Source organism: Hydra viridissima, unplaced genomic scaffold, assembly GCF_058129835.1.
Source record: "Hydra viridissima isolate aposymbiotic clone 2 unplaced genomic scaffold, HvirCarnegie_v1 scaffold_7, whole genome shotgun sequence".
Classification (NCBI taxonomy): Eukaryota; Metazoa; Cnidaria; class Hydrozoa; order Anthoathecata; family Hydridae; genus Hydra; species Hydra viridissima.
Genome location: NW_028324306.1, coordinates 8,582,404 through 8,603,879, shown reverse-complemented (window position 1 = coordinate 8,603,879; position 21,476 = coordinate 8,582,404). Strand labels below are relative to the sequence as shown.

General features: G+C 29.3%; 2 protein-coding genes and 1 pseudogene across 7 annotated transcripts in view; 2 read left to right on the top strand and 1 right to left on the bottom strand.

Moving 5' to 3' along the window:
• The first annotated feature begins 281 nt into the window (after positions 1 to 281).
• LOC145183904 (phosphorylase b kinase gamma catalytic chain, skeletal muscle/heart isoform-like) lies at positions 282 to 11,960 on the top strand. The gene is made up of 12 exons (XM_090093614.1): positions 282 to 477; positions 755 to 930; positions 1,025 to 1,079; positions 2,197 to 2,262; positions 3,942 to 4,014; positions 4,473 to 4,563; positions 6,685 to 6,775; positions 7,000 to 7,029; positions 7,163 to 7,286; positions 7,387 to 7,479; positions 11,173 to 11,214; positions 11,290 to 11,960. The coding sequence occupies exons 1-12, from the start codon at positions 386 to 388 to the stop codon at positions 11,713 to 11,715; spliced, it is 1,359 nt and encodes a 452-aa protein (XP_089949740.1). The 5' UTR covers positions 282 to 385; the 3' UTR covers positions 11,716 to 11,960.
• A 69-nt stretch (positions 11,961 to 12,029) lies between these two features.
• Positions 12,030 to 21,476, top strand: part of LOC145184720 (poly(A)-specific ribonuclease PNLDC1-like) — a 43,568-nt gene continuing 34,121 nt past the window's right edge. For 3 of the 5 annotated variants that reach the window (XM_090093612.1, XM_090093610.1, XM_090093609.1), the window contains exons 1-5: positions 12,030 to 12,152; positions 13,720 to 13,799; positions 13,878 to 13,929; positions 14,820 to 14,893; positions 17,522 to 17,558. In XM_090093612.1, the coding sequence (XP_089949738.1) occupies positions 13,721 to 13,799; positions 13,878 to 13,929; positions 14,820 to 14,893; positions 17,522 to 17,558 (242 nt within the window). In that variant the 5' untranslated portion in view covers positions 12,030 to 12,152; position 13,720. Of the gene's footprint in view, positions 12,153 to 12,200; positions 13,800 to 13,877; positions 13,930 to 14,819; positions 14,894 to 17,521; positions 17,559 to 21,476 lie in introns of those variants that run through there. The other 2 variants (XR_016454345.1, XM_090093611.1) reach the window with 1 other exon arrangement.
• LOC149886003 (zinc finger MYM-type protein 1-like) lies at positions 18,528 to 21,171 on the bottom strand (annotated as a pseudogene). Its single transcript, XR_016454344.1, has 2 exons — positions 20,500 to 21,171; positions 18,528 to 20,389 (listed from the first exon to the last, which is right to left on the bottom strand). The product of XR_016454344.1 is annotated as a zinc finger MYM-type protein 1-like (transcript).

Genomic DNA, 21,476 nt, shown 5'->3' with positions numbered 1-21,476 from the left:
AATTATACTAAAACAGAGTTATGGGTTTTGGAGTCCAAATTATTCATTCTTGAATATTTTACATTCATGAATGAATAAATTGGACTCCAACACCCTTAACTCTTTTTAAGTATGATTAAAGAAATGTATTTTAATTACCAAAAATTACTATTGTTTTTTTCCATGGTTACCTCTTAATTTGTTCATGGGTTTTTTAATTTTGTTTAAGGCAAGTTTTATTTATGCCACATGGATCAATTTTCAGTTATGTTTGGAATTTACATTTTCTGATATGTTATCTTTATTTATGTCTGGTATTTAGAATTTCTTACATCTTCATTTTAGTTAGTCTTAAAAGTGAAAATTTTATGTAGAAAATATTTCACTACATGAATTTTTTGATGGTATGGTATTTCTTGGAAAAGATCGGCAAGTTAGTACTGTAAGAGAAGATGGGGAATTTTATTTACACTATGAACCGAAAGATATACTGGGAGAGTAGGAAGATAAACTTTTCTGCTAATTTTTATTCAAATTAGTTTTGTTTTGATGTTGAATGTCTTTATCTTCAATAAAGATATATTTTAAAAAGTTTGCTTGCTACTCAGGTTGATGATTAGTACTTGATGATTACATCAATTTCATCTCTGTCTGTTTATTCTGATTTTGTTAATTACTAAGTATCAGATAAAAAATTTAAAATCAATATTAATTTTTTCTTATACTAAAAGTTTGGAACATATACTTATGGTCTTTAAAATTTTATAAAATTCAGTGGCATATCCAGTGTTGTAAGAAGATGTATACACAAAGAAACAGGTGAAGAATATGCAGTGAAAGTCATTGACAAATTTTGTAAGCGCTGTGAGAGTGTCAAGGGTATTGATGTTGTGAGACAGTTTCATACTGAAGTTAGTATTTTATCTAAACTAAAAGGTCACCCATATATAAGTAAGTATTTTTGTCTTATTTGTAAGATTTAGTTTTTGGAATAACAATTCATCCTTTTAACAACATAGTTAAATAAATATTTAATTCATTTTAGTTTCATTAAAAGATTCATTTGAGAGCAGTGCGTTTATGTTTTTGGTATTGGAATTGTAAGTGATGTTTTTTTATGCTTTTTTTTTTTAGTTTGTAACCATATATGTTTTCTGTGAAATATCAACTTCTATTCTAAGAAGTTGCTTTCATGTTCAGTTGCTACAAAAACCTTAACATATGAACAAATATATCTGCTGCTTACTAAAAAATGCAAATTTAAAATGATAGAAAAAAGTTCTAAAAATCAGTACAGATTTTAAAGACCTGTAACAAAAATATTTTAGTGGGTACATTTTAATGAAGGTTCTACTAGGTAGGGTTGCAATACATAAGACAAATACAGATATAACAATATCAATAATTTTAAAATGGGTTTAGTGGAGAGAATCTAAATTTAAGGTGAATCTAATGATAAGATGTTTAACTGTTGTTAAAGTTTTTAAATAGGAAGGAGTTTTAGTAATGCTTTGGACAGCATTTTTTATATATTATACAGTTTCTGCTAGAAAACAGATTTTTACTATGTAAGGGTTTACAATTCAAAAAGATAATGAGCCTAGACATACTTCTAGCCAGCATTAGAAAATTAGCAAAATTGTACTTTTAAAATCATGATTTGCTCTCCTCAATCTTTCTATTTTAACACAACTATTACAGTGGGATCTTTGAATTAGAAAAGATCCCCAATTTTTGAGTAACAAATTTGGACTGCTTTTTTCAAAATATTTTAAAATAGTGGTCATATTTGTTAATTCCACAATTAGCAAATGAAGTTTAAGTTTTTTCTATGTAGTTTTCTTTAACAGTTTTAATGAGTATTTTTTTATTTATCCTCAAAATACTTAGTGCTAAATAATGTTTGCTTACAAACATAATTCAGCAAATATTGTGATCTTGTTTCTTTAAGATATAAAACGCTGTATGATACATTTAAATAGTATTAACTATAAATTGCATATTAAATTTTAAAAGAGACTGAAAGTCAAATGATTAGGGAGGTTATTATCTGCCTTGAAAAAAGAAAGGCTGCCTAAAACAATTTGTTACTTTGATCAGCCAAAATTTTAATAAACTACAATTTAAATTTCCTTATAGACTAAACTAACTATAACCCCAATCTTTTCTACTGAATTTTTGAAATATTATTTCACTTTTCTTAAGTGTTTATTTCAGGGCTAAAGGTGGAGAGCTTTTCGATTATTTGACTAAAGAAGTAACTGTTTCTGAAAAACTTTCAAGGTGTGTTGTTGTTTTTTGATTAACAATAAAACTAAATATATTTACCAAAAAAGTTCATCCAAAGTTCAAATTTTCTTGAAGTCATTTTTTTATTCTTTATTTTGATTTCATTCTATCTTTATTTTATTTATTTATTTTTTGCTTAATCAGAAATTAATCAAAAAGTGCTTATAAAATACAGATTGCATGAAAAGTTTTAATAGCAGAAATTAAACAGTTTGAATTTTTGAATTATTTTTATTATTAAATATATTCTCCTAATGATTAAATAAAGATAGTCAATCGTTTCACCAATAATTCTATTCCATCTCTGCAGTGTAGTGTTTGTACATCTGGAAAATACCTGGTCTGTAGCTGGTACATATTCAGCATTTTATAAGTCTTTTAAGTAAGCTAAATGCAGTAATTTTTTAAAAAAGCCCTAGTATATAAAAGAAAGAAACAATACATGATATTGGTTTTATTCCTGTTAAAATAACCCAAATGTTGCTGATAAGTTTACTTTTGATTCAGTTTTAATTGAATTATTATGATATGTGGTACTATTTTTTCAAAAAACTTTTTTTAACTGTAGCTTTTCATGTAAAAGCAGTTTCACATAAAGTCACCCTTGGATCTTTACAAACAGTCTTACATATTTGTTCAATGATTTGTGTTATTGCTAGAATTTTTAGATCCAATTCAAAGATCATCTCAATACTTGTATTGTCAATTTAAATTTACAGTCCATCTGTAAACAGTTGGAAGAAGCAGGTCCCTTTAATACTTTTTTCCTTTGCATAAAGTTGTTGATAAACCTTCCAAAACCAAGACTTTGCTCACTGCAGATTTTTTTTTCGTGTTAAAAATGTTACTGGAAAAAAAGTATAAACAAATGGGAAATAAAAAATAAAAAATGAAGTCTTAGTATGCTCTTACATGAGTTAAAAATTCTTTAATGTTTTAAGGTGTTGCTTTCAATACTTTTCATGCTTGTATTCTATTTTTGTATTCTTGTATTCAAGAGTAGAGTATTTTTTTTTTGGTATTAAAATCATATTTATGATAAATTAAGATTAAAGTTGAGGAAATCTCAATCAATTAATTACATATTCATACAATGAAGCCTATGGCTTATATCTGATCAAAACAATGCTTAATGATTTTTTTTTGTTCTCTTGTTAATTGCATGTACTAAATATATAGGAATCTTATTGTATATTTTTATTAGTAGTTATTAAAATTAAAACTCATACTCAAACAAGGAGCCTGTCCCCCAAAAAATTTAATTAGAGGATCAGACTAATAAGTTTGCTTACTTTTAACTTACCTGCAATGTGTAATTTTTTATTTTCATCTTACATGTATTTTTTTGTTGATAAAAAAAACATTTAATTATGCGTTTTTTCAGTGTATTTTCAAAATTGAAAAATTTTCAGTATATACTTTAAAACCAAAAATGGCAATAAAAAAATAATAATAAAAAAATTTATCAAGCTTTAAATTTTTTTAATTACTTTTGATTTCTTCATTTTTTCCAAGTTCTAGTTTGTGTTGTAGGAATGTTAGACCTGAGTTTTAGTCATGCTCAAGTTAAAAGATAATTAACCTGAATAATTTTTGTAAACTTTAATTATGTAAACTTTAGTAAACTTTTAGTTTATCTGGTATGCATAAATGAATTTAGGTTTATCTTATAGAAAGTTTTTGTGGCAGTTATTGCAAGCTGTAAAGTTCATTCATGATGCAGGAATTGTGCATAGAGACATAAAGGTTCTTGTATCTTTTAGATAATTGAAACAGAACTTATTTTTAGTTCTTTTTATTTTAATTTTTCTTTTTGTTTTCTTTTTGATATAAATTGACTACAGTTAATAATCCCTAACAATATCCACATAATTTTATCTGTAATTACAGGCCTGACTTATTTTAATATATTCTCATGTAAGATATTTTGTTATCATTTGAAAATCAATGAAACATCCACAAATACCTGCAGACAAAAGAAAAGTTTCTAAAAACATTTTCCAATTATCAAAAAAATCTGGAAAAATAAAAGGTTCTCCTTTAAGTTCTATTCTTGTGCAAATTAACCAAAAGTCCCTAAATTCTGAGTATATGAGAATTTCAAAACAAAAGCAGGCCCTAAGTGTGTATGTAATTTTGTATTTTGTACATCTGTACAAAAAAATTTTTTCTGAAGTTTATAAATTATAGTAATTTGATTTCAGCCAGAGAATATACTTCTTGACGAAGAAAACAACGTTATTTTGTCTGACTTTGGCTTTGGTGCAATAACCACAGATAATCAACCACTGTTTGGTACTCAATTTTTATTAATTAGCTTTAAAAAGTTTTATTTGTAAAAGAACATTTTTTTTTTTTTTAAAAAAATGACTACAGAATTTTTTTTGGAATTTCTCAGAATTATTTGAAGAATTTTAATGACACTGAGTTTATAATTTTTTGGTTTTAATTTAACTTAATTTTTCATCATAATAAACATTAAAATTAATTGAACAGAAACAAAAATTTAAGTATCTGTGGTAAACATAGAAAGTGAGATTAAAATGTAATTTTGCTTTATTATATTAAATATTTAGTTTATTTTGTAGCAGAGCTTTTTTTTTTTTTTTTGACTAAAAATCCCAAAAAATAAAACTTATTATAGTAAGCTGTGAATTTTTTAAGCCATTGAAACAAATAATCAGATGCACATGTGTTACCAGGGAAGAATTAAAATAACTTGTTAGTGAGTGTAATGCATGCAATTTGATTGACCCCACTGTGATTTTATAGTCTTCAAAACTCCTTTAAGTGTTAGTGCATAAACATTTCGAATTTCCTGTAGATTGTGCTTCAACATTACAAAGTAGACTTGTGTTAGCAAAAACCTTGTCCATTTGTTGTTACCCTTGTAGGTTAGTCTGCTGTATTTTTGCTATTGAGAAACTGTGTCAACTTGACATATAGAGAATACTTTTCCACCAGCTTACCAATAATTTGCAGTCTCTCAATGCAGATTGCAACCAGCTGTGTACACTTTGAGAAATTTTAATGTCAACATTTTTGTTTCACACTTTAATTTGTGTGTTTATTTCAGTGAAGTTTACATAGATTTTATAGTTTTTTTGGCTGAAGCTATGCAGCATCTATTTTTTCCTTACACAACCAACTTGCATCACACCATATACTACAATTTCCTTTAACAACCAACTTGCATCACTCCACAGTGATGTACAAAATTTTGATGACATTCTTTTTTATTACAGGCTAATCCCATTCAAAATCAGTTTATCTGTTAAGAAATGAAGAATATTTCTCTCTTAAGCATTAGTAGATTTGTTGTAACTTCTGATTCCTGCACATTCTGTGTCTTCACCAAAGTATTTCAGTGGTTAAGCATGGAAAATTTATATTTGTCTTGTGAGAGTGCATCATTAGTTATTTATGTATAGCAGTTTGGTAGGACCTGTGATATTTACAAACAAAAGATCAACCAACGAGTCATTATCTTTGCTCATAAGCCTTTAATCCCTCATTGCATAGTTTATAATATCAGCATCCTTTGTAGATGTGTTAAGAGATATTGTGTTCACAATAATCACAATAGTGTATTATATCCTTTTTATCATCTTGAATAATGATGCACATTAGTGGTAACAAACCTTTGTCTGAAATTTGCTGAAAACTTTGTAAATTGTAAATTTTTAAGAATTTTTAAAAATGTAATAAAAAATTAAGAGTAAAAACACTTTTGAACTCACCCTTTTCAAAAAGTATTACAAACTGAATATATATATTTTATTAAAACAAAAAATTTACCAGTTAATACTATCTTTGCATGGGTGTGCATTCCAAAACAAAGAATTCAACAGCTACTGTATGTGATTATTTCCACATGTGCTATTCTTTTTAAAATCTTATTGCTAAAGAAGCCTTTAAAGACATCTCAGTGTAAAGCTGGAGTTCAATTTAGAGTTTCAAAGACAGCAGTTTTTATAGTAATCTTGATAAAGCAATAAGAAGAGTGAAAAGGTATTATAAATATTTAAAAAGTACAGGAACACCAAAAATAATATATTGTTTTTAAATATATCAGTAAATAGCTTAATGAATGTAGTAAAGTCATACAAGTAACACTAACAAAAAAAATAAGTTTTTCTTTAGTATAGTAAAATGGTTGTATCATAATGACCAGTATGTTTACTAATAAATTTTTAAAAAACCTATAAAAGCTGCAGTACTTTTTATCAAAACATTAAAAAGCAAAAAAGTGAAAATAGGTAGTTTTTTTTTAAGCTACTTGGTAACACATAAACTGTCAAAGTTGTATACTGAAATATTTTGAAAAGTTTGTAAAGAACACAGATGATTGAATTTTAATTGGCTTTTAGTTTTCTTCAACAATGTTTATTGTTGTGTTAATTTTATTTGAAATAGAAATACTTGGAACTCCTTCTTATTTTGCTCCTGAAGTGTTAAAGTGTCTTGTATTAGAAGATCCAAAAGGATATGGATCGCCTGTTGATTTGTAAGTTTATGAAGTACTAATTTTCATAAGTACATATTTGAAAAATTTTGAAACATACACTTACAAGGGTTGTTCTTTGTGAAATTAACTTTGTATACTAGTTTAAATGCATAAATATCTATCATTTCAATAATGCTTTGGTCATTTGATTGATTGATAGCAACATATTAAGATTTTGATTGATAGCAATATGTTAAAAAATAGTAATTTTTCTGCTATTACAGATGGGCTTGTGGTGTAATTCTCTACACTTTGTAAGTGATGACTTTAGTTTTCTTTAGAATTTTTTCATACTTAATAAAAGCATTAGATATTTTCTGTTATAAACTTTTGTTAGGTATTTTTATGTGTCAGAGAATTGTTTATATAATTTTATTTTGGTCTCAGGTTAGTTGGACAAGGTCCTTTTTGGCACCGAAAAGATACTGTTATGTATCGTAACATTATGGAAGGAAACTATAAATTTCAATCTCCTGAATGGGATGATATAAGTGAAGGACCAAAAGATCTGGTAAAATTCCTTTTGAAATTTTTTTGGTATAGTTTTTAGCAATTACTCTTAATTAAATACTATTAGGTGTGGAATCTACTTTCTAATGTTCTGTTTGTAGATAAGAAAACTGTTAGTTGTAGACCCTCAAAAACGATACAATGCAGATGAAGCTCTTTCTCATCCTTGGTTTAAAGGTGTTCTTAGTTGTTCAGTGAGTACTTATTACAATTTTTTTTTCTAATTTGAGCATGATAGTTGTGAAATTTAAGATTAGAATTTATAAAATTAATAAATTATAACTCATAATGGTTCCAGTTAATGTATGGTCCAGAAAAAATCTGGCCACTTGATAGAAAATTAAATATGAAAACAAAAGCTTTTTTTTCTTTATATTATTATTTTATTATAGTTTATTATTGCAAGATACATAGACATTTAAATATTAAATTATTCTTGCTCTCGAAGAAATACTTGAATTTTTTTGTTTAATACTTGTCATAAATTTTTGTACAACTTCTTTTTTGACTTGTCTTCCTATTCTACTCCAATTATCACACATTTCTGTGTGATTATGAACATATTTACTCGTCATGTTCATGTGTTTGGGAATGAATATGTTGCCATTTCTATTATACCACTCAGTTGTTGTTGTAGAGTAATGTGAACTAGTTAAATCAGGCCAAAATATAGTAGGACCTATATGTTCTTTAATGAAAGGCAGCAAATGCTTCTTAAGACACTCTTTGATATATATTTACTATTAATTGTTGACTTTGCTACAAAAACTTTACTCTTTTGTCTGCAATTATAAATACATTGCCGTATCATCTTCTTACTAAATTTATCCACTGAAATGTACTTGTTTTTTGGCACAACCCTTCCACAATTAATCGCTGAGTAGAATTTTTAGACGGGGCAATTGATTCAAATCACATTTTACATAGGTTTTGTCATCCATAATTATGTAGCTGCCATGTTTTGTAAAAATATTGTCATACAATAATCTTGTACGTTTTCTCACTTGAACACTTTGTTTTTCTGACTGGTTAAGATAGTTAATGGCACAACATGCTTTAAAGCCACATTTTATTCTTGCATTTCTTGCAGTGCTTCTACTGATTTTAAATTTTTTTGCTTGATCATAATCTGACAGTCCTGGATTTTTTTCAATCGAAGTCTTAATTTCTTTCACTAATTTTTTATCAACAAAACAATTCTTTCTTCCAGTATCAAACTTTCTTTTCATCACCAACTGTACTTCAGGGAACTTTCAATTGTTTTGCAATAAGTCTTGCAGAAGCCTGTGGGTTTTCAAGATATTGTGCAAAATTTTTTTTCTCTAAATTTCTTATTTTGTTGACATTTTGTCACTAATTGAGTGCAACTAAAATGCGTCAATCTATTTAAAATGTGCATGCTTTGGCCATTATTTAAATATTAAAAAGTAGTTAAATAGTTAATTTTTTCATATTTATTTTTGCTATCAAAAACTGGCCAGATTTTTTCTGGATCATGCTTTATTGTTTTTTTTAGTCTCATAACCATTACATCAACACACCATTTTGGGTGTCTGTATATATAAATGTGTATAAATGTGTGTGGGTGTGTACGCATATATATGTGTGTGTGCACATGTATATACATGTGTGTATATAAATATATATATATATATATATATATATATATATATATATATATATATATATATATATATATATATATATATATATATATGTATATGCATGTATATATTGGGATGGCCATTATAAATGAAATATTGAAATAATAATGTGGCACATGAAATGGTGAAATAATAATGTGGCACCATTTCATGTTCCACATTATTATTTCAATATTTCATTTTTAATGGCCATCCCAATATATACATGCATATACATATATATAAATATATATTTATATACATATATATATACATGTGCTGTTTGTTTCACTTATAGAAAAACATTTCTGTACAAAAAATCATTAGAATTAAACAACATTAAGAGGTGGTCCTCTTGCCCTAAAATTCAAGTGCTGCAAAAATCCTCAAAATTATGTTATATGACTGTTTTTGTTTCATTAGTTTATTAATGAGTTGTAATATAATAACATGCAATTTACTATCGAAGTTTTCAACAACTGTGCGTTTAACTGTCTATTGGGATAATAAACTGATGGAGGGTTCAACATCTCATAAACACAGAGATCATCTACCAGTTTTTATATAAGGTTTCAGAGTCAAGCAATTGTTAGGTTTTTCCAAAACCTAGATCAAAAATAAGTGAAACACAAGTATCTGCAGTTATTCAAAGTTTGGAAGAATGGTGTGTAAAAGGTCAGGTGGCAGCATTGTCTTTTAATTCAACTTTGAATACTAGCCTTTGTTCTGGTGCATATTTATTGATTGAGCTTAAACTGAATAAAAGTCTTAATTGACATGTTATCACTATGTAATGAAGCTAGTTATTGGAGCTGCATCAGAAAACATTAAGGTCAAGAGACCAATGTAAAGACCACTGATTGTTTGGGAGTTATGATAGCTTCCTGGCAGTTTCATTGGATGCATCATTTTATTCTGACATCCTGGAATTTTCTCAAGTTTATTTGCAAGCTGAACAACAAAGAGATGATTACAGAGAGTTCCTTAAGCTTTTTCAATGTGTTTCCTGGAGATATCCTAACTCTTGGATATAGATTTCAAGTCCTAGGTGTTATGCATAGGGTATGATGGTTTTCCAAAATTTTTATACAGTCATGGTGTGACTGTTTTGTGTCGATTCACAATGACTACTTAGGAGAAAAAGGAATTTGTGATCTTGCAACCTTTCTTTTATCATACATCTAAGAGCTTTGATGATTACATCAGTTGCTGTTTAGGACAACTGTTGAGGTATCCACATATTACTATTTCAGCTGCTACAAACCAGAAGTTTGGGCTTCACTTTGGAATATGTTAGAGAAACCTGTTGGTATATATCAGTTGGTATTATCATTTTGTATATATCAAAAGAACCTGTAGGATTTATAAGAGAAACCTTTCTGATATTAGAGTGTCCCATGATTCCAAGAAGCTGATATTTGCCACCAGGCAAGAAATAGCATCTGATGATCAGCCAAAGCCCCAGTGTAAAGTTAGAAAGATTTTTTAGCTATCGAGGTCAATAACAATTCTGCATGATCAAAAAGAAATTGCTTCTATTGCTTGGAATCCCAGACACATTATTTTAAGACCCTTTTTGTTGGTATGAGTCATCAAAGAGGGGTGGCTGTTATACAAGATTTCAACAAAAAGCTGATAAAAAACAAGGATCAACTTCAGTGTCTCCTTTAGGTTGTCCAGAACAACTAGTCTCCTGGTTGTACTAAAAGAAACCTTTTTGCATATACCAGCTCCATTGTCAATAAGTGAAATTAGTCCATTTGAATGCTCTGATGAAACAATAATGCAAGCTTTACTGGGATGCTAGTATAGACAAAATATTTTGATGTCCAATGTTTATTACAATTGCAGTTTATGTGACTAGCATTACTGAATCCGAAATTCTTTAGAATAAACAATCAGCCTAAGTTCTAATACTACTAGGGTGTGTAAATAAATAATAGTTAGGTATACTGCTTTTTCTTAATAGTAATAGTTCTAATTTTGGTAAAACTTTAGCACTTGAGGGCTCACACTAAATATCAGCTAATATTACTTAACTTTTGCTCATAATTTTTTCTTCATATTAGGAACAGAAAGAATGTGTGCCTGAGTTAATTTTATTACAAACACACACACACACACACACACACACACACACACACACACACACACACACACACACACACACACACACACACACACACACAAATAACTGATTCCATTCATTTAAGCGTTTTTTTTTTTTTTTTTTTCGTTTTACAGGATATAAAATCAGAAGTTGGTCACACAAAATTGAAGTTTAAGGTAACATATCAGCTCTTTAATGAGTTAATTTATTTATTAAGAATGTAGGTTTGTAAAAGAAACCCATGTTTTTAGGTACTTGTATATGCAATTTTGACAATGAAACGATTGTATTATACCTATCATGAACGGCATGTTCCAATGACATACAAAGCTGTTTTGAACAATCCATACAATTTCAAGGAAATCCGCAAAATTATTGATAGTTGTACATTTAATATGTATGGACACTGGGTGAAGCGAACTCCCGATGAAGCACAAAATCGAGGTGCTTTGTTTGCTAATTCGTTAAAACGTGAACTTGTTAGAGCAGACATAGTTGATGGTTTTAAACCATTTATTCCGATGCTTTATTCTCATGAACTTACTCAATCATTTATTCCAAGGCGACCTTCTTTTGTTAAGAACTCAAGTGCAAATTCTCTGGACAAGTATATATCGACACATTCGGGTAAATTGGACAGCCCTTCAAACAATCGATTAAGTCCTACCCCAATATAGATATTTTGTTTTTTAAACTCAATTTTAAACTCTGAGATTTTTGTTCTTAAACTAAATTTTTTAAAGCTTAATGAAGTATACTTTCTTAAAGAAAAATTTAGATTTTTTATGAATTTTATATTTTAGTTTTATTTTGTTTTGACTAATCAATTGCTGTTATATATATTTGCCATGACAATAAATGTCATCAAAATATAGTTATCTATCTTTGTATTTTATTTTACACAGTAATTTTAAAATTGCAACACAGTTTTACTTTTATAAACACACCTTCAAGTTCACTTGAACAATAATGCATGAGTTCTTTGTAATGTTTTTATCATTTTAAATTTGGTTTGACATAGTCTACTAAGAGAATACATCCTCATATGTCACATTTTGCCACTAACAGGCTGATTGACAGGCCAACACCAAAAGAACAGAGAATTAAACATAAGGTTCAAATTTTATTTCTTTTTATTTCTTTGATTTTTATACATAAGTTGATAACAATATATTATACCAATTGAATATCAGTAAATCTAAAAAATTCCTCAAAAATACAAAAAAGTACAGTAAAATATGAAATAATTAAGAGGACGGATGACAGAATAATGAATATTAATAATTTCAAAGAAGTGTGTTATTACTCAAAACATAGTTTTTAACATCAAATAACAATACAGCTTTAAAAAAATATTCCTTTGCTAAATGTCACAAATTTTTTGATTTTTACCATGACTTAGATGGAATAGATTTTTGGTAGTTATAAAAAATATTAAAAATAGATGATTCCAAAACTCATGTTAAATTTTGTGACTTTCTAGGGGATGTCTAGAATGGAGGCATGTTAAAATAAAGATTGTAAATCTTTATTTTGATACTCATCAATCTGCATAAACTGTTTCTGAAGATTTCATAAATGTTATTAAGTCATAATCAAGGCTGTTTGGAAGAAATGTGTATGGTTGAAAATTCCCTTCTAGTTTGAAATAATTTTAATGTATGAGGGAAGTTTTGACCATACTAAACTTAATAGTTTTTCATTATAATCTTTTGATGAATCAAGGTAGTAAAGATGCTGGACTTCCATTAAAGTTTAGGCTGAACCTCCTATTATTTTTACTCATTTTACTCTTCATGAATCAATTTTCAAAACATTAAATGTATTTTATAGAAAATTTGTAAAAACTGCAATTATTAGAGAAGCAAAGTGAAGTTGGAGTTTTTTTTAATTGCAAAACTAGCCTGTTAGAAAAATGACATTCTCTTAGTTGGCTGTGAGTTTTTCCAATATAACTCAAAAACTTATGCTAAAAAATCCAATCCCATTTCTCATTAGCAGCTTTGATAATATTGGTTTACTAATGAGTTATCAATTCTTTCATTTAACTCAATTTCCTTACATTGATTTAAACAGTCGGTCCACACTCAAATTGGGCCTAAAGTTTAATTTACACTCAATTGGGCCTAAAGTTTTTAACAATCTGTTTTGAATTTGTTTTGGGTCACATTTAAAGAATAAAATCTTTTACTTTATTTTAGGTTTTAAATATTGAAGCTTTAAAATTTATTTATTTATTTTTTTTGATAACCAAATATTCTTGCTGTTAATAAGGTTTTTAAGATAATTACTAATATTAGTATTATATAAGTATATGAAGAGTTTTGAAGTTTTGTTATATTTCAATTTTCTATCCAAATCTTCTTGAGTTAATTATTATTTTCAGTTCTCTAGCATAATTAAGTCAGCATTATAGCAGAAGCTTATATTTGTTTAAATTGACTTTAAGTCAATTAAATCATAGTTTTTTAAGGAAGTATCTCATAATTTGGAAAAGTTATCAAAATGTCTGTTGAATTTGATTGAATTTGAATTTAAAATGTCTGTTGAAAATAAAAGTTGAATTTGTAATGTCTGTTGAAATCAAATTATATTAACTGGTATTTTACATACTTCAAATAAAATCATTTTTGGTTTATAGTGCTGTTTTTATAAATGTTTTAGTTGCTTTTGTATTTCAGCATGTGTGATGTCACAAAAGAAAATTTTTTTGAACTATTTCCTAAAATTAAATCATGCATTGAGGAAGCAGCTTTTGTAGGCAAGTATATAAAACTCAATTTCTTTTATTAAATCCTAAAGATTGTCAAAATTGAACCTAGCTATTCTTTTGTTTTAGCTATTGATGGCGAGTTTACAGGATTGTCTACAAGCTTATTAAATGAACCAACGTAAGAAATTAAATGTTAAACTGTATGTTTATGTTTGTAATGGTGTTTTATATTTAAAATACCATTGATATTATTAATGAATAATTAAACGTTGCTTTGTTGTTTATAAATGTTATGGATAAAAGTCGATGTAATAATGCAAAATTAAATACCGGAATCCACGACTAAAGCAGTTTTGTTTTCAAAACTCCATCAATCTGATAAAGTTTTTTTTTTTTGTATTACTATTTTTAACTAGAATACTTTTTTAAAAGATTCCTGATGTGTAAACAAAAAAAGGAGATAAACAAGTTTTGTTAAGAAAATGTTAAGAAAAGCAATTTGGAAATATTTTACAAAATTCAGTAAATTCGTATCCATTTTTTGAATAAATGATTCAACTTTTTAGGAAAACTATCAAGAATCAGTATAGTATAATATGGTTGTGCATAATATACATTTGCATTTAAGATAACCACATAGGGAGAATGTAAAAATGGATTCATCAGGTAATTAAGCTAAATTGTTGATGTTTATTACTCATTTCATTTTGTATAATAAAGCAGATGATTTTATAATAAAATTTTGCTTAGGAAAAATATAAGTTTAGAATTATTGTACTTAAGAAAAAGTGTTATGAACAATTCTAATAATAAAGTGTTATAAATAATTCTAAAGTTTACTTTACTTTAGAATTTTTGTAAAGTTGTTACTATAGTTACTTTAAGATCATGGTTTCTACTTCTATAAACATGATCCTTTAAAACGAATGTTAAGTCATTGACTCTTCTAATTATAAATTTCATCAATGTCTTGTTGGATACTGCTCAACTAATTTTAGAAATAGCATGCAAAAACAGAAAGCAAAATGAGAATTTTATAGTAATACGTTTGCTTATTTATTTTAAAAGGTTGTTTGACACTCCTGAGGCATGTTACAAAAAATTAAAACAGAGTCTTGGTCAATTTCTTCTTTGTCAGTGTGGTAAGCAAGTTTTTTTGTTGTTGTTGTACTTGTTGAAGGCTCACAAAAGTAGAGATATGAAGAAAAATAGAAATGAATGTTTGAAAAAAACCCTTTAGACATTAAAGTCTATACAGAACTAGATATGTAAAGGTACGCTAAAATAGATGTTTGAAAAAAAAATACAGTGGTTTCAAAAAAAACTGGCTCAACAACAATAAGCATCAAAAATACCTAAAGTATCCCCTACATGCTTTTTTTGCAAGCTATGCATATCTTTTGCATCAATATGATAAGCTTTTTGTAAGTTTTGGTTGGAATTCTTTTCTGAATGTCAGAGTTCATGGCTTAGACTACTTATTGAGCCATATCTTTTTGAAACTGCTACCAATCAATTCAAAAAAACACTCAATGCAAGGTGTTAGTACAGTCCTATTGGATCACTCTCATACAAAAATTGAAATAAACTATTTTGTCCAAGAAAATAAATGCTAAATAATGCTAAATATGCAACTATTGGGAGCAGAGGTTATTAGTCTTAGAAATTATATAGTTTTTTTTTTTTTGCCAAATTAAAGATAGCACTGCATAAAAAACTTTTTTAAAAGTTTTCCTGAAAAGTTTTATGTGATTGTGATAGGTACCTATAGGGTATGCAAAAATATAGTTTTTGGGCATCCCCTAGGAACTCTAAAAAATAGACATATGATTGCCTATTTAATCATGTTTATGTTCTGCAGGAGCCATTAAGTTCAATAGAATTAAAAATGTTTAGCTCCTGATTTTCTTTTGTGTTCAACTTCTGGTGCATCATGTTGCAGTGTTTAACAGTAGTCAGAAAGCATTAATGGATTATAGTTGTCCTGGTATCTTTTCTCCATTGTAGCAATGCCCTTGTAAAACCACTTACCTTGTATGTCATTGATAGCATTGAGATTCATGTGGAAGAAGTCCAAGTGTGAGTGCAGGAAATGAGTTTTGAGTGACATGTTGCACTTCATTTTCTGGTATGTGTGGAGAAGTTTGTCTAGACTTCAACAAAGTTTGTTATTCTGTAATTTTCCAGAAAATTGTCAACAATGTCTTTTGAAGGCAATATTTTCTTGATCAACTAACACCTCTTCAAACTGCTTGTCACTCATTACATGTCTGATCTTGGGATCAACAAAAATGCCTTTTTTGATCTTTGCGTCACATTCTTAGAAACATCTATCTTCAATAGCAAAAACCTTTGCTTTCCTTGCTCAGTGCTTTTACAAAGTTCTTTATATGAATCTAGCTTATCTTGCTGGCTTGACAAGCGGTTTGTGTAAAACATTTTTCTCTCCTTGAACTTTTTGTGGAGTGGTTAGCTCTGTCAACAATAATGTTAATCTTTGGCAGCTGTCTGATTCATAGATGAAACAACAGTACTTGGTATAGTTGAGCTGCACTCCCAGTAACAGAGCAATGACTTTCAGATCTCCCCAGATATTCCAGTTGTACTTGTTATACTGGATGTGGTTGAGCAACATTTCCATAATCTCATGTTTCCTTCATGTATGCTGCGCAGCCAACAGGTACTGACGAAACGTTGCTATTGTGCAGCAGAACAATTTTCAGGCTTATCATTGACAAATAAATGAAGAGGTGCCATTCTTCTGGATTGTGATAACAACCCAAGGCTAATCCTTCAATTTTACATCCCCTGATGAGCAAGGTTCAAAATCTGAATCAATGTCAATGTCAATGTATGCTGCACTTGAGTTTCTTCATCTGGTTCATCTATGGTCATATGCTCAGGTGGTTTTGTAATTGGGAGACTGTCAACATGTGGCGCAGGTCTCATTGCTAAAGGCAGACTAGTATATTCAGTTGACTTTGTATTTTTAGCAGAGAAACCAGATACATTAGTCAAAAAAAATAGCAGTTCATCACATGGTCTTTTGTTCTTGCCAGATCATCAGAATAGCAAACAGCATACTCTTACAAGTGCATGCCTGGGCATACCCAAGTTGCATAAACTGTTGTTGATGACTCACTTTCTGGAGTGCAATGTCTGGATAAAAATTTAAGCAAAAACTATGATAAAACTGAAGATTACATGGTACATAAGTTTTGATGTGATTCATTATCAGCACCCAAAAATCTATAAGAAACACCTAACAGTGTTTAAGAAGCAAAGACTTAGTTGTGCGGTGTAGTAAAAAATCAGCAAAATATTGTTTATTCCACTTAAATAATTAACTAGTTCCTAAACCAAAGTGGTTTAGTTTTTTTATCCTATGCACATTTAGATCAGTATTAATACTTTAAAACTGTAAAATTTTGTAAAAGCTATTTGGGCTTTTTTATGATAGAATTAAAAACTAAGAATTTTCAAATGCAATTTATTTTCTTATATTTAAAGGAACATTAAAACTTGAAGTTTAAAGAAACATAAACATATTTAAAGAAACATAAGTGTGTATTTGTATTTACACAAAAGTAAATGATATTTTGAGATGTAAGTGTAGATATTTGAAGGAACACAAACGTTTTACTGTTTGTAGCAATATAAGTATTTATTTTAAGGAACGCAAAGATAGATACTTGAGGTTTATTGTATAGATATTAGGAGTTTATTGAATGATTTCATGGCTATTCTAATAATTTTTTTTTCTCTTTTAGGAATTTCTTTTTTTATTCCTGAGAAAAACAAAAACAGGTGATATCATATTTTTACATTTTTATGTCAAAGTAGTTAGTTATAAATATAGTTAGTTTATCGTATGATTATGTGCAAAATTTAAAATCTATATGAAATACTTGGTCAATATAAAAGACTAGGCAGCTTCAATTTTTGCTCAATGGAGGACTTTTCTTGGTTAAGTGGAATAGTTTTAAATAGTCTTTTTAAAAATTCTAAACTTACAACTATAATAGTTCATCTAAAGTCACTAGAGAGACTGTAAAATTGTGTTGAAGAAACAATTGCTACTTTTAGAATGCATGCAGACTAAATTTGTTTCAAGTAGCTTAAGTAATTAAGTAATTGTTTAAACAACTCAAGTACTAAAGTAAGTTTATATCTCTCAAGTTAAAATCAAGTAATCTTTTGTCAAGTTAAATAAGTAGAAAATTTTTAAAAATGTTATTATTTAGAGTTACTTTATTGTTTAGAAAAAATAGGAAATATAAAAATAAAATAAGTGATAGGAGTTTCTAACATACTTTAATGTCAGGATTGACTTTAAGTTCAAATTCAATTCCTAATCCAAGTCAACTTTCAATTGTAGCCAGTTTTTCTAATAAAGATCTTGTTTCAGCTTGTTGCTGTTGATTCCCATTTATAAATTGTGAGAAAGCATTGATATTCAAAATGTTCAACGTCCAAAAAATTCCAAGTTTAAGGCAAACTACGACTGCAATGTTTTTGGAATATGAAAAAAGTTTAAAAAAAAAAGGCTTATGGTTTGTCAAAAATGATTAAGAATGATGATACATTTTCATTGACTCAGGATGAATGAACTTCTAATAGAAATCAAAGATATATGTGCTTAAACTCAGGCCCGCCGCGATCCTTAATGACGCCCGGGGTCAAAATTTCACTTGCGCCCTATCATATCAACCGAATCCAAAAAAAAGTTTGAGTACTGTCCAAATGCTAATCTTTTTTTACTGAATTCTGAGGGCGTGGGTCAAGGAAGTCTCTAATAATTTTTTTAATATATTAAAAAAGAAATGCACAAATAGACATGTTATTGAACTTTATTTATATTGCAAGTACCTGTAAGTTTTAAATGTAATAGATATTTAATGCTTCAAGAGAAGTTTACTCTCCGGGCTTTATTCATAGCAAAATTCGTAATGACCTCGTCGTAGCACAGACTTTTTGCAAGATCGTGTTCAATAGATATAACTAGGAGATTAGTTAGATCTTAATGTTGTTTTTACTAGACCAAGCTTACTGAAAGACCGCTCTCCTTCGGCGATGGAAACGGGAATCGTGTTAAAAATACGTAACAAAATGCATATTGATTCAAAGAGAGGCTCTAGACCTTTCTGATAGATTCCATTTAATAGCTTCATTGAAGTGAGATTTTCTTTTGGACCGAAAAGATTGGCGCGCTTCAGAGTATCCAGATGACGGACCTCTAAAATAAGTTTGTCTTCATCTACATCACTCACATAGATTTGCGCCAAAGTTTTACATTTCTCCTCCACGTTAGGTTGTTTAACTTCTTTTTCTTCACTCGACCTTCTATTTGACTCTGAGAGCCATAAGAACGAGAAAATGTTCGTCATCTTTTCTGCAGCTTGAAATCTGTCTCTCATTTGTTGAATTAAAGTATTGAGAGCGGTGTTGAATACGTTCACGTCAAACTGCTTTTCATCGTTTTTGTAGAAATGAACTTCGTTACTTGCTTCTTTGTAAAACGATTTCCTCTTCCTTGTCCGTTTTTGAACTAATTTTGACTGAAATCCATAGCTTGCTAGACCGGAGGCAACCAAATGTGCTTCATTAACTAATTCGGGCCAAGGAGATCTAAATCTAGTAAGATCCTCGATAAGAGTCCTCATAAGTTTCATCTCATCATCTAGAGTAATATTTTCTGATTGAAATGACACGCTGACATAGTTTATTGCTTGAAGTGCTTTGAACCAGAAGGTTGTCATGATAATAAACTCAAATGACTGAATCCATTTCTCCAAAGATTTTACGTCATTCAAAATATCTCCAGTTAAATCAAGATCCCGAAGTTTCTGCAAAGAAAGAAGAATTTCTTGGGGTCGCTTAACCAATGGCTTTACAGCCTCAATGCGTGCACTCCATCGGGTTTGCGAGGTTTGATGAAGAGACAAACCAGTCGTCTCGGTCAAGATTTTCCATCTTTTTAGGGCTTCCACTAAAAAGATTGTAGAGTAACTGAATCTGGCCAAAATAGTTCTTCATTTCTACAGAAGATTCAAGGGACTGAACACCAGCTAGGTTAAGGTTATGAGCGCTGCATGGCATGTAGAAAGCTTGAGAATTTCTTTGAAGAATGATCGCTTGTACTCCTTTGTACACACCAGACATGTTGGCACCATTGTCGTATCCTTGACCTCGGCAGTTCTTCAGATCGATGTCGTTTTGCTCCAAGACGTCCATAATTAGCTTGGCAATATCTGCACCTTTCTTTTTTTCGAGATTTTCGACCCTAAGAAAACACTCCTTAACTACCCATCTTTTATCAATACCATAGTAGACAAAGCGGAGAACAAAGGCAATTTGCTCAGTATGAGAGACCTCAGGCGTTCCATCGACAAGAATGGAATAGTAAATTGCCATATGAGCCTCTTTAATAATGGCACCGCGGACAATTCTTCCACACTCTTTGATAAATTCATTTTGAGAATTCCAACCCAAATAATGAGCAACAATTTGTTTAGATTCTTGTTGGCTGCGAGAAACTTCTTCTAGGTGTAACTGAAGAGTCTTGTTGTGCTTTGCGAGTAGCTCTATAGTTGCAAGAAAGTTGCCGTTATCGTCATCACCAATCATTTTTGATGAGCCTAAAACAAGAATTATAATTACACATATAAATCACGACTTTCTGTTTAATTAGAGTGCAGATAAATTAAAATGTAAATATAAATATAACAATTAACGTTCATAAATATACCTCTAAAGCTAAGGTTGCGTGATGCTAAGAAGAGAATTACATCTAAGATGCACCACAGAATTTCACACCACCTAGCTGCCTCATTTCTTACCAATTTATCTAGACTTGAATCAACCCCACACTGATTTTCCATGCTTTCCAGCGCTGTTTTCCACTTAATGTAATAGTCTCGATGGTGAGGATTGTTTTGGTGGCTTTTTACTTTGTCAGCCAGCTTTCTCCAGTTTCCATTGATGCCACCATTCCAACGTAGAAGATGCGATTGATTACCAGCCCCGCAAGCTTGCTTGCTTCCAAAAAGTGAGCACGGAAAGCAAAGAAATATTTTAGAAGTTGCACTCCAAACAAGCCAATCTCTGTTTATTTTTTCCCCATTGCGAGTTATTTTGTGGAAAACTGATTCAGAAACCTTAATCTTGTTCGAGTCTCTCGGAAAAGATGAAGGATTTTTAGGAGGCCCCTGAAGAACAACTGCATCACGTTCTACTTCAGACATATTTTCAGCCCACAAAGCAGGATCGTTTGTACTAATTGCCTCAACCATCTTATCTTTACACTATTATTTCAAATAAATATTTAAATAAGTATATTACTTACACAAGCTCAAAATGATTATTAAAAGAATCTTTGCAAAGCAAAATTTACCAATAAATTGTTTCCATTTTCAACTCTTGTTGCCGATATTGTGCTACTTGAAGGAGGCAGTGCTTCTTCTGAGCTCAAAAAATTTTCAAAAGACTCATTTCCAAAGCCATCCTATAGAAAATGAAGTAAAAGATTTTAAAATCTCTTGATTTATATAGCAATAGTATAATAGGAAAGATATATGAAAAAAAAGGTTATGTTTAAATTAATGAACTTACTATTTCAAAAGCTTGACGTGTCTGGGAGGAATTTGTAATAATCAATGTGGAAACAGCAGGCCTATCCCCATCTCCTTTTTTTGTAGCTTGTATACCACAATCTTTGAGTGTACG